The sequence below is a fragment of the Dasypus novemcinctus genome, chromosome 1, assembly GCF_030445035.2.
Source record: "Dasypus novemcinctus isolate mDasNov1 chromosome 1, mDasNov1.1.hap2, whole genome shotgun sequence".
NCBI classification, from domain to species: Eukaryota; Metazoa; Chordata; class Mammalia; order Cingulata; family Dasypodidae; genus Dasypus; species Dasypus novemcinctus.
The window spans coordinates 30,116,211-30,129,785 of NC_080673.1; the positions used below are offsets into that span (position 1 = coordinate 30,116,211).

General features: G+C 32.4%; 1 protein-coding gene across 4 annotated transcripts in view; it reads left to right on the forward strand.

Annotated features, from left to right (window-relative positions):
- FSTL5 (follistatin like 5) overlaps positions 1-13,575 on the forward strand; it is an 849,524-nt gene that overhangs the window by 748,754 nt on the left and 87,195 nt on the right. For all 4 annotated transcript variants that reach the window (XM_058276333.2, XM_058276388.2, XM_058276438.2 and 1 more), the window contains one exon: positions 540-658. In XM_058276333.2, the coding sequence (XP_058132316.1) occupies positions 540-658 (119 nt within the window). The remainder of the gene's footprint in view (positions 1-539; positions 659-13,575) is intronic.

The following is a 13,575-nucleotide window of genomic DNA, read 5'->3' on the forward strand; positions in this document are numbered from 1 at the left end:
TAGAAGATCTCTATATAAGATTACATTTGAAAAGTTTACCTTAATAAAATAACTGTTCTCCCAAATCTGGGACTCGGGTTTTTGTTCCTAAAAATCTTTATGTTAACAAAACTCTTATGATGAAATTTCGTTTTCCCTAGGGAATAGAATAGTAAAAATCCAAGAAGAATTATGGTTCTTCAAAGTGTGCTTTTATTTCTTAATCAACATTTAAAGTACATGTGGAAGTTATCCTGTATATTCTATGGATCAAAGAGTTTATATATCCATTTATATTTATTTAAAAATACATGAAATATTTATAAATTTACATTAAAGAAACCACTGAATTACCAATATGGGAGAAAAAAGGAGAATGTCTGCATAATATCGCAATGTGAGTTGGTTGTACAGTAAAAGATCCCATATGGTTTGCTTTATTAACATTACACAACTTAACAAATTGGTCCCCTGCCAGTGCTATAAGAGGCACTGTGTTTTGGTTGTAAAGATTTCTGATAATTTTATTCTGAACTTTTGAATGTGTTTTTATTCCTAAGGTTTGGGAATTGGGAACATGTTCTATGTGTTTTATGAAGATGGAATCAAAGTGATACAGCCCATAGAATGTGAATTTCAGAGGCACATTAAACCTAGTGAAAAGCTCCTTGGATTTCAGGCAAGTATTTAAACATTTTCTTTGTAGCTTTTGCAGTGATTTTATTAAGTAGAATTATAAGTTGGGAATGCAATGAAACCTATCCACAAAAGAGACTTATGTAGGAAGGAAAATATTGACACTATAATATTGACTATTACTCTACTCAGGTGTTATATTTGGGGGAGAAAAAATTATATATATTCCTAATTCTATGTTTGTAAATAAAATGAAGGCAATAGAAGATACAATATGTAGTAACTTTATGTACTTCTTAATTAGGGTGCTCACCATTTTAACAAAAGTAAACAGAATCAAATAATCTGGTAGAAAGTTGGATATAATAGATGTTTTTAAAATGTTGATTCCCTTTCACTCCTCACCTCATTTTTCCTCAGGTCTCAAGAGAATGAACAATTTTGATTTATATGGGAAAATATGAATTAAGTGGTTTATTTACTTGTACCTTACTTTTCCCAGAAAGACTTTTATCTGTAAAATTTAGATACACTACATGTAGCAAATCAGCAAGTTTCTGGCAAAAAAATAAGCATTGATTATACATATTAGGGATTGTCTTATTTTTGTAGGCTATGAAATAATCATTTTTATATAGCCATGTCTATATGTATCTCTATAATTCTATGTACTTCAGAATATGTAATAATACTAAAGGAAAACATGTCACACAATCTCAGACATATACCAATCACCCAAAATATGTTTAAAAAGAACTCTATGAGAGACTCTTTCCTGATGCTCATTTTTAAAGTTGCTATAGCCATGACATATGAGTAAAACTGATATCTAATGCCACAGTTTAGATCCTTTACTTACAACTCCTCCTCACAGTCTACCAATAGCAAGTATTGTTATATCATATAGTGATATATGGAGTCAAAAATTTATACCTTAAAGCCATTATCTAGAATGAGCAGAGGGAAAAAAAAAATGAGTATGAGATAAAATAGGTGAGTTTCCTCCTAGATAATCTGTAAGATAAGACAATCTAACCCTTCTTGTTTAAATAAATGAAATAATTTAATTCAATAGGTCTGTGATTATTTAAAACAATTGAAATCATTTTTATTTTTATTTAAAAATATATCAGTCACAGGCTAAATTACCAAATGAAATTATGACCATTTTAGTAAGTTACAGTTTAAACAGAAGAAAAAAAAAAACATTTTAAATCCCATATGCATTTTGTATTCTTTAACAATCTTATATTTTCAATATTAACCAAATCCATTTTTTAATTAGTTGTGCATGTATGTATGTGTGTGTGTGATGTGTGTGTATGTAAGTAAACACAAAAGTAAGTACTCAAGTACTTCTGATGAAAACAAATCACTTTATTGTATGTAATATTCAGGTTTTTACTGAAAATATTGTGGTCAAAAAATTGGGGCTAACAAAACACACAACTATAGGAAACGTGGCACTGAAATAATTATTTAAATCAGAGTAGAGATCATTTTACAGGAGAGTGATTCCTGCAGGACCAGCATTTTGTAGCTTATTGATGCAACTCTTTTGATTATATCACAGGAGTTGCTTCAGTTGGTAATTCTAGTAAGATAGCCTACAAAACCCAGACACTTCATCACAAACTTTCAACTCAGGAATTTGATTTGCAAATTCAGAGCCAAGGAATATTTCTTCTGCACCACATATATGCTATTCCAGGGTACCAGCAAATGGTTCAATGCAGTGTGACTCAAGCCTTTAAGAATGTGCTCTTACAAAACGTTTTAAATACAGGCAAAAATTATGAAGTAGCAGTTTTATGTCACTCTTGTGTAGCAGAGATCTGAAGTATACTAACCTGAATTGCTCTCTGATTGAAGGCTCAGAATACTCTGATTTCCTCCTAAAACAAATAAAGTATAAACTATATATGAGTATTCTTTCTATAAACAATTAAAAACTGAAGAAAATATGGAAACTGAAGACTCAAAAAGGAAGTCTTAACTCAATTTTCCTCACCCAGAGTACCCTTATCCTCAGCATACATGAATAGTGATGAAGCAGGGATAACTCGTTTTTAAGAAGTAATTTATTGCATCAGGTTTCCCAAGTCATAGATCCTGGAAATATTACAGTCGTCCTACTTGAGGGGTTATAAATACATATTGAAAAATGGAAAGAAATATTAGGATACAGAGTTTACATTCCTGAATTATAGTGTGTCTTAGTTTGCCAGGGCTGCTCTGACAAATGCCACACATTGGTTGTCTCAAACAAGGGGAATTGGTTGTCTCATGATTTGGGAGGTTAAAAGTCCAAAATGAAGGCATCAGCAAGGCTATGGATTTTGATGTTAAAATGCAAATACACTATAGATTTTGTAAATCTCTAATGAAAGGTTTTGCATGTTTAGAGAAATTTGTCTCAATAACTTTTCTATCAAACTCTTCATATTTGCTGTTAAGAAGTTTCTGTTGAAAAATCCAAATAACCAGAGACATTTTTTCTAAAGGACATGGAATGTACATTCATAAGTGAGTCTTTTTACTATACAAAAATGTTTATAAATGTTGGCAAGAAATTGTTTGAGACACACATAATTCGGGACATACTCATTCGAAAAATATGACTGATTATTATCAATAATATTTTGAAGAGAAATTATGTGATTTTTAACAAACTATCTTGACCCATTAGTGGTGGTAAAAATTATTTTTAAAGTGCATTCACAAAATTCACAAGCTCCCAGTCTTTTTCCACTCAATGCTAAGCTTATATATTGAATAGCCTTATACAGCTATTATGTGAATATTATGAAACAATATGATTTTATTTTTTTGAGGTGCCAGGGGCTGGGGATTAAATCCAGTACCTCGTATGTGGGAAGCTAGCACTCAACCACTGAGACCTATCCGTTTTTTTGTTTGCTTTGCTTGTTGCTTGTTTCTGTTATTTTGGGAAAGCATAGGGAACCAAACTTGGACATCCCATGTGGAAAGCAGGCACTCAATCACTTAAGCCAAAGCTACTCCCCAACAATTTGTTTTTTCATGAAAGATTCAGAGACCTCTTTAAGTCTAGGACATCAAAAAGCATTTTCATAAATGTATTTCTTTTTAAGATCTGCAGAAGAGTCTTCTGAGGAAGAGTTAGAGGTTGTTTACATTATTTCCTTTGGAAGCACTTTGTAAGATATCATTGTAAACCCAAAGGGACAAAATATTAAAATTTTATCCTTCTATGCCGCTTCATGAGTTAAGAAACCCACTGAGGATATTACTAAGTGGGAGAACATTCAATTACCCTCCTGAAATATACTCTGGTAACCGAACTCAAAGGTTGATTAATGGATTATAATAGAAATATATAGAATTTAGATTAGAAATAAATGGAATAAAATTTGGAAGTGTAACTATGAAAACTGATATATGTCTTGAAGTCTGTCTTGCATAAGGTAAGGGTGAATGACAGGGAAGAAAGAAGTACCAGCTCCTACCTTTCCCCATTTTTAATCTTTTCAAATTTGTGATACCTAAGTGTTTCACACGTGATGAACAATCTGTTCCTAGGTATAAACTCTGTACCAATACAGTGTTTATATAGCATTTATACGTAAAGGTAAAGTAACTTTGATATGTAAAATTCCAAACCTAGAAAGCAAAAATTTTAGAAAGGATTCACATCAAAGTTTCTTAGAAAGTATAGTCCTCTACAGTTCAACATCATTTAAATTAGTGTTAAAGCCGGGAATAAGACCTTTATTTCTCATATGTAAGACTATTTTCTTTCAAGATCTTCTTAAGGATCCATTAAGGAGTATATGCCAGAGTGATGTGTATGAAGCTAGAGCTGGAATAAACAAGCATAGAAAGTGACTCAATTAAAAATATTTAAGATGAAAACGGTGGTAGATCAGGATGATACAATAGGTGAAAAGATTAGCAATGTTGGAAAAGTCTGTCATTCTTAGATGTTTCTTTATATATTTTCCAAACTCACTTCAGCTTATGTTCTGAATCTGTAAGTCTGGAATAGAATTCTATTTGCTTGAAGTTCATACTCGAGATGACAAGATGAAATCATGTGTGCAATGAGAAGAAATTTATCTAGTAGTGCTACATGAGGAAGAAAGAAAAGATGAAAGAATAACTGAAAGTGTGCCATAAGTATCCTCACCAAACTCACTATCTAGAGCTGAAATCTGATGTAATCTGACATAGCACCGAAATTGAATTTTTATTTAGACCAAGCAATGAGCATCTTCAGAGAAGTTTGAAAGAAGAAAGTTTTATCAAGATTTTATTGGTCAATAAGTTATATTGAGAATTGCACTGCTACTGTCTTAATGTCAACACTGAACTTGAAAAATATAACTATGCTTAAACCTTTTTCATGGGGAAAAATGATACTTGTTGTCTCATTTCTACCACCCCACTCAAAAGATTTCTCTTTTAAAACTATGAAGCAGCTTTTTTTCTATAATAAACCCCAATCTATCTTGTATAGTACACTCACTAAGAATATGTATTTTTGAGTTTGTGATCCTAAATTAATAGTTCCTTGAGATTATATTTACCTTACAACAAATCAGTATTAAATTTATCTATGAAACATTCCTTAAAAACAAATTATAAGAAATATATTTTACATATATTGTATCCTTTTTGTTTTTGTTATAAGTGAATTCCTGTATAGTATGCGCTTTTAAAATTTTAAACAAAAAATTGTCTCAGTGAATTCACCATTTTCTACATCATTCTTGTGCTTTTAAAAATTCATTGGTGGGAAGCGGATGTGGCCCAGTGGTTAGGGCATCTGTCTACCACAGGAGAGGTCTGCAGTTCAAACCCCGGGCCTCCTGGACCCATGTGGAGCTGGCCCATGCGCAGTGCTGATGCACGCAAGGAGTGCCGTGCCACACAGGGGTGTCTCCTGCTTAGGGGAGCCCCACGCATAAGGAGTGCACCCCATAAGGAGAGCCGCCCAGCGTGAAAGAAAGTGCAGCCTGTCCAGGAATGGCGCTGCACACATGGAGAGCTGACACAACAAGATGATGCAACAAAAGAAACACAGATTCCCGTGCCGCTGACAACAACAGAAGTGGATGAAGAAGAACACGCAGTAAAATAGACACAGAGAACAGACAATGGGGGTAGGGTGGGAAGGGGAGAGAACTAAAATAAATAAATCTTTAAAAAAATTCATTGGTCTGCTATAAAGTATTTGCATTTTAACAAATTTTAATAAATATGATTATTAATGAAAAGGATAGTCTAGGAAGGCTTATGTCAACTGAATGAAAACTAGAGGATATTCTAGGGTCTGTATAACTGTATAACATGGTAGATGGAAATCATGGTTAATAGTACAAATACAAGAATGTTCCTTTATTACAAGGTGTTAAGAAAATGGTAATGCATGGGGAAAGTACAACTAATGTAATTTAAAGATTATAAATAGCCGTAATAATGTGATTTTTTGCAGTAATGGCAAAAAAAGGTATTCTATCAAGCTAAGGTTCAACAAGGGAGGTGTATAAAGAGGTATAGGATTTTTCAATTTGGAGTAATGAAACATTCTAAAGTGAACTGAGGTAATGACCCAAAATTCTGTGATGAAGCAGAGAGCTAAAGTGTACACTTTGGATGGCTTGTACAAGACATGTGACTGAACAACACAGGGTACCCTATAGTGGATGATGGGTTATGGTTAACAGTACAAATATGAGAGCATTCTTATATGCATTATAACAAATATACAATACTAATACATGGTTTTAATAATAGGGTGGTTTATAGGAAAATACACCTAATGTAAGCTATTTTTTCTTTTATTTTTTATTTTTTAAATTTTATTTTGTTTCTTAATATCTTTTTTAAAATTAATAGAAGATGCAAAACATTACATTAAAAAGCATAAGATGTTCCCATACACCTCACTCCCCACTCCCCCACCCTCATTATTTTTTAATTGTATTTTTTTTGAAAATACAGAGATCACAAAAATGATACATTAAATAATATAAGAGGTTCCCATATGCCCCTCACCCCCCACCCCTCTCTTCCCACATCAACAACCTCTTTCATCATTGTGGCACATTCATTGCATTTGGCGAATACATTTTGGAGCACTGCTGCACTGCATAAATAATAGTTTGCCTTGTAGTTTACACTCTCCCCCAGTACATTCAGTGGGTTATGGCAGGATATATAATGTCCAGCATCTGCCCCTGCAATATCATTTAGGACAACCGTTAGTATTAATATTTGTATGTTCTTTTATTAATTTTAAGAAATATTCTGCAACAATGCAAGGTTTTGGTGTTGGGGAGTTGTACAGGAATCTTGTACATTATGCATGATTGTTTTATAAACTAATATAAAATATAATATAATATTTTTATAAAAAAGATATCTCTTTCAAAAGATCAGAAGTTGAGCTATGTTAAAGATATGCAAGGGTAAAATGGAGATGAAAATGATACATTGCCACGTATGCATCATCCCATTTTAAATCTCATCTGTACTGCCTTAAGGAAAATGTATCATAGGACACATACAGAGTGGTACAACTACTGGCAGCAAAACTAAGTTTCTTGAAAACACAGAGGCATTTCTGATTTCAGGAGTTGGATCCAGTTCCTGGCTCTGTTAAGTGTTCTTTCATCCTGGAAAAAACAACAGCAAGCATACCTATCTCACATATATGTTAAGAATAATTTACTCTCTGTGATATGAATGGAGGACAAAAAGCTTAGCATATTTAAAAATCTATATTTCTACTGTAATTTTCACTAAAAAAGCACCTCTTAAATCTGTAACTTTCAATATATGGCTATTTACTAATAATTTTTTTAAAATTGCCTTAATTCTGATAGCTCACTTCTGAAATTATTAGGAAAATTAAATATGGCATGAAATTATAGCATATCTGATTATGGAATCAATATTAAGTTTTAAGGATTTGCTTTTAACTAAATCACAAAGTAATATTGAACTCTAACTCAATATTGTTTTTTCATTCTTATTCTGGATAATTTTTTTCTGAATTGGATAGTGTGGTGGAACTCCCATCTTATCTGTCAGTAAAAATGATGTAAGCATCACAATAATTTTCTATAGAATACCAGTAAGTCCACTGTAATTCACATTTAATTCCTCCATCCTGAGGACCCTGGGATGGTGATGTCCACTACACCTCTAAATCGAGAAGGGGCTTGGATCTCACATGACTGATGGATGGAATTCTCCTGCTTGCAGCTGTAGCCCCTCTTGGTTCCCTGGCATGGTGGTTGACCATCCTCACCTCCCTGTTAGCTGTCGGGACTTGGAACTGTCCTCAAGGATATTGCAGGGACAAATGCAGGAGATTATATATCCTGCCATAACCCACTGAATGGACTGGAGAGAGTGTAAACTACAACATAAACTATAATCCATACTGTGTAGCAATGCTCCAAAATGTACTTATCAAATGCAGTGAACGCACCACACTAATGAAAGAGGTTGTTAATGTGGGAGGAGTGGGAGGTATGGGGAGTGTGTTATATGGGAACCTCTTATATTTTTTAATGTAACATTTTGTATGATCTATATATCTTTAAAAAATTTTAAAAATGATGCAAGACAAAATGTAATTCTATCTATGTACAGTATAATGGTGTGTATACATTTTTGGAAAATGAGATAAAAATTATGCATTTTATGTATAGTCCTCCCACCTAAGAAGAAGGTAAGCACAGAGCAAAATTAATCTTTGAAAGTAACACTTACATTTAAAGTTTTTAAAAGATGATTAAAACTATGGACCTATTTCATATTTTTAATTTAATCCATAAAACATAGAAAAATACTTACATACAAAATTATTTGTGCAGTATCTTTTCACACAAAACTGCAGCAAATTGAATTCAGTTATTTACAGTAATAAATAATTACCCAATAATTATGTTATGTTAAAATTAATTTTAAAGAATGGTAACCCAAACAGTTAAATTAAATATTATTTGCTTTATGCATTCTTATGTGGAGGAAATTTAGGTGTGAATTACATTGAAGTTTAAAAATAGAAGTCCATATAATTAACTCTGGTAACAACCTTATAATTTTTTTGGAAGATAAATATGCTACATTTCAGAGCAATTCTCTTCAGTCTTGCAACTCTTGCAAGTCTTGCAACTCTTCTTAAGCCTGTCATCACTTCAGGTATTTCTCTGGGAAGGTGGAAGGACTTGGCCAAAATGACATGGCACCAATGACATTGTCAGATATATGTACAGTAGAAAAAAGTTCAATTGCTTAGGTGATATTATACTATATTGAATCCCATGCAGATAATAAAAAAACTTAACCCAACTTATGCTACTGGGTCAACATTTTAAAAAAGGTCACAAGATAGAGATAATCTTAAGGAAGAGCTGCATATGCATACCTGGAAAAGTAATAATCTGTCTTGCTTCTCAACTTATATCCCTAAAAATACCAATTATTAAAATGTGCATTATTAGAACTCTGCTGTCAGTAGAGTTAAAAAGAGAGATGAGCATTTTAAGGAGAAACTAAAAAATCTGTATTTTATCTGATGTTCTAGCTCATTGAAATTGTTTGAATTTTTTTCACCCTTAAAAGTTTAATTTTGTTTTCCTTTATGCTTTGGTTCTGAGACAATGAGAAATACCTTAATTTACTCAACTATAATATTGGGTATTCAAAGCATCATGATAAATTATTCCATTTAGATATCGTATATAGTATCTTAAAAACTAGCAATTTAATTCTACAGACTTTCATGTCTATGTTTTCTGATCATATTAATATAGCAAATATAGATTTTGCAATGTCTAGAGTTTTTCTCATCTTTTCCATGGTCATTCAAAATCTAACACTCAAAAATTTAATTGGCAAAATCCTATTTTAATCTCTCAATATCCAAATGAGAACACTAGAAAGGTCAAGTTATTTGATCAATGTCACCAAACTGGCAAATGACAGAAAGACTGGGAAAAAATCATTTCCCCTGGCCAGATACGCAACAGTCATGCTTTACTTAAAGTAATTCCTAAAAATTCTCACATCACCACAGAAAGCTTTTCCTGAAAATATTTTGGAAAATTGGAAACAGAAGTTTGCATAAAAAATACGTAGACTATTGCATCCTTCATGAAATGTAGTCCATAGAAAATTTTCTATGTGGAAAAAACAGGTACCATTTATTGCTTACTTGCCTTTTTCAATTATCATCTCATTGAATCCTTAAAATAACCCTAGGAGGTAGCCATTATCATTATACTCATTTTACGAATAAGATAAATAGTCTTAGAAGGAGTATTTACCCCGCTAACATGCATTAAGCTGAGCATTCCATCTGTGTCTGTTTGACCTCAAAGCCTGTTTTCTTAACCTCTCCAATACAGTTTCAAAAGATAAACCAGTATACAGTTTATGCTAATCATAGTGTTATCAATCATATTTTCATTGTGTCACTGAAAGAGATGAACACAAACTTCTTATGTTAAAAGAAAGGGTGAAATTTCTTATAAGGTAGCCTTTGTACCTTTGGTATCCTACAAATAAAATAATGCTTCCAGACAGTGTTCCACTATAACCCCAAATTAAGGCAAATACTTCTCCTAAATTGTCATGACAACTTATGTGTAGAGCACAATGAGCCCGACTGTTTATGAACATTTCATTAAATGAAATGGCAAATCTGTCTAATTTTATAAAATCATTTGTGTTGCTTGGATTATAATAAGTCATTTCAATTAAAAATTGATGAAAATACTTTAACCTCAATACAATAAAAAATGGCCAGATAAGGGAATTATTCAATGATGCTAAATTGTTTAATTCATTATTGTAAGAACTATTTTTTTTAATATTGCAAAACAAGATAAAGAAAATACTTTAAAACTAGTGTGTTCACAAAAAGCTTAGTCTGATCATATGTATTTCTACTTGGTTTTGAAAAATATCCTGGAAATCACATCCTAAACATCCTTGTTTTATTTCCTTTTATTTAGGACAAAATGCACAAATCTTCATCAATCACAATTATTGGCATTCAATTACCTAAGATAAAGGGAACAGTACTTTTCAGGTGTACCATTATTCACTATTCCATTGGTCTCAATAGACTCAGCTTGTGCCAATAGTCTCAGCTTGTGCCAGCAAAACTATTTAAAAGAAAGAAAGAAAGGATAAAAAGTGATGGTGGGGGGAGCTACCAAACAAAATGATGCTCGACATCAGTGCTTCTTAATCTACCTGTGAAAAATATGCTTGTTTTTCATCTCTGTGCATTTTTTTTTAACTAATAGGTAGTTTTCATCACATCCAATCCTCCTGTCAAGGTTTGACAATACCCAAACATGTCTAATTCCTTTTCCAGCAGAGAGGTCCAGTGATCATACACATGGATATTGTGGCAAGGTCAAATAGCTATTAAGGTCTCTAAATGATTATTTTCTATTTCTATGCTTGTTTCAGCTGGTAACAAATGGTATGATAATGTTAAGTGATTCACAGACAACATTTTGAATAGTGCTGCTCTAGATTTCACTTTTCCCAATGAATATGGATAACATGGCATAGCATTTAACTTCATGATTGAGGAATATACATTTCTTGACGTTTGAAGGGAACTATTCTAAGTGACATTTAAGCAAGTATTTCCTGAGCAAATATTGTTCCTTCACTATCATGATAGAAAATGTAGAAATTTAAAATAACAAAGGTTAATATTTTAGTTTAGTATGGCAATATATGATTAAATGATAAATTACATGGCACAAAACAAAAATACTGTGAAATTTCAGATGGAGAAAAATCAGTAAGACCTTAGAAATGCTACATGGAGGTATTAGAAATGTGGTTGCCAAATACAGATTGAGAAGAATTTGATTAATAAAATGGTGTGCAGTTCAATAGCTGGGAAAACAACTGTGTTTTCAAAGAAGTATTAAGGAAAACATGCTAGCTAGAACACAGGGAATTTTGTTGGAGTACAATGGTTACAGCTGTACCTTTTGAATAAGATTTACTATTATTATTGTTATTATTTGTATAAGAGGGATTCTAGGAGAGAATATTTGAAAGAAAGTCCAAAGTGAAGAGAAAGTGTGGTGTTGACAATTTTTCTCTTCCATATGAGGCAATCTTATGCTTTATTTCTGACTTTACAGAAATGCAGAGTGGTTTACTGAGAGCAATTGGCAGTAAAGAGCATAACAATTACAATTCTATCCCTAAATACTGCCAAGGGAGAACACTTTCCCGCTGGTCTTAGAAAACTGATTGGTAGGGAAGTAGAGAAGGATAAACAGTGAAAAACTACTAAAGACAACTTATTCTCAGGAACTAGTGTGCAGATAAGTTAGATAACTAGGTCTACAATATCTCTAGATGTTCTCAGACTTAAAGGATTTACATGTCCCCCTCCCATCCTTTGAGTCAACGAGAATTCCCTTTCAGTCCTCTCCTAAGGGTGTCAATGTACTGGCCCTTGGTGGATCCATGATGGGTGCTGCCTAAACCTTTGGATAATGGGTGCATACTTCCAGGTCACCTTGTGTGTTTCATAGCAGTTCTATTTTGCTGATAACACAAAATAATATCATTACTAAATACCAGTTGCTACACTTTTGTTGTTTTTTAAAATTTGGAAAGTCGGTTGGTTTTTATCTCCATCTCTGGAAAATGCATAATGCTTTTACAATCCAAACTAGGCAAATAATCAGATATTTCTTTATATAGCCTGAATTTTCAGTATTTTTGTTTCCTAGCCTCCTAGATTTGTCATTTATTAAATAATTGTCTATTTTTTTCAAAAAGATATGATATTTATCTATATCAAATATACTTATGTTTTACATATAGTATAGTAAATGATTTTCATCGTCAGTGACTCTTTGTTATTGTCTTTCCCAGTAGTCTTTATATTATTTTATAGAGTTGTTTAGTTTTCATAAATTTCCTAATATAAATCAATCCTTATTATAATGCCTATATATCTGTCTCCTTTGTCTAATATCTATTGATTGATCAATTGTTCTATCTTTCTATTATGTATCTATTTTTGTGCATGTGTATTTTACCTTTTCTTTGATATCTTTGAATGCTTTTTAAAATATATCCCTATTTCAAAATTATCCACTCAAAATTTTTTCTGAAAAGAGAAAGGAGGAGGGACTTATGAATGGCAGGGCCAAGATTAATCAATGGGTATCATCGGACCATGATAATAATATGACAATCAGAATGAATGCACTTTCAGAGGAATGTAATGTCTAAGCCTTGGCTTTAAGATAACCACAATTAGGGAATGGAAGGAAAAGAAAACAACATAGAGGGACAGAATTTAACTAATGGAATTAAAAGGAAAATGAGAGTAGTGAAGGGTCTCAAAGCAGGAGTCAGCAAATTTTTTGTATTAAGGACCAGATGGTAAATATCTTAGACCTTGTAGACCATGTGATCTCTGTCATCATAGCATGAAAGTACCCATAGACAATATTTAAGCAAATGGTCATGTCTGTGACGCAATAAAACTTTGTCTAAATTTAGATTTCATATGTTTACTTTTCATGAAATAATATTCTTCTTTTGATTTTTTCAGCCATTAAAAAAGGCAGAAACATTCTCTAACTGCTAGGCCATATTAAAAAAGGCAGTGAGTCCGACTGACCTAGCGGCCATTCTTTAATGATATTAACCTTAGAAGAATGAAAGGAGAATGTTTCTAGAACCATCAAGCCAAATATAGCAAAAATTATAAGTAACTTGAAATCAGGTGCTCTATCATATTCATATTTTTATTTCCAAACATAACTTCGTACAATTCCCTTTGCATAGTTAAGTGCCCAATAAATGCTTCCTCACAAGGACTGAAGACTAATCACTGGAAATTCTGAGGAAAACTGATGGATTTTAGGGAATGTATTTTGGGATAGGTAAGTTCATGAAAGTGGT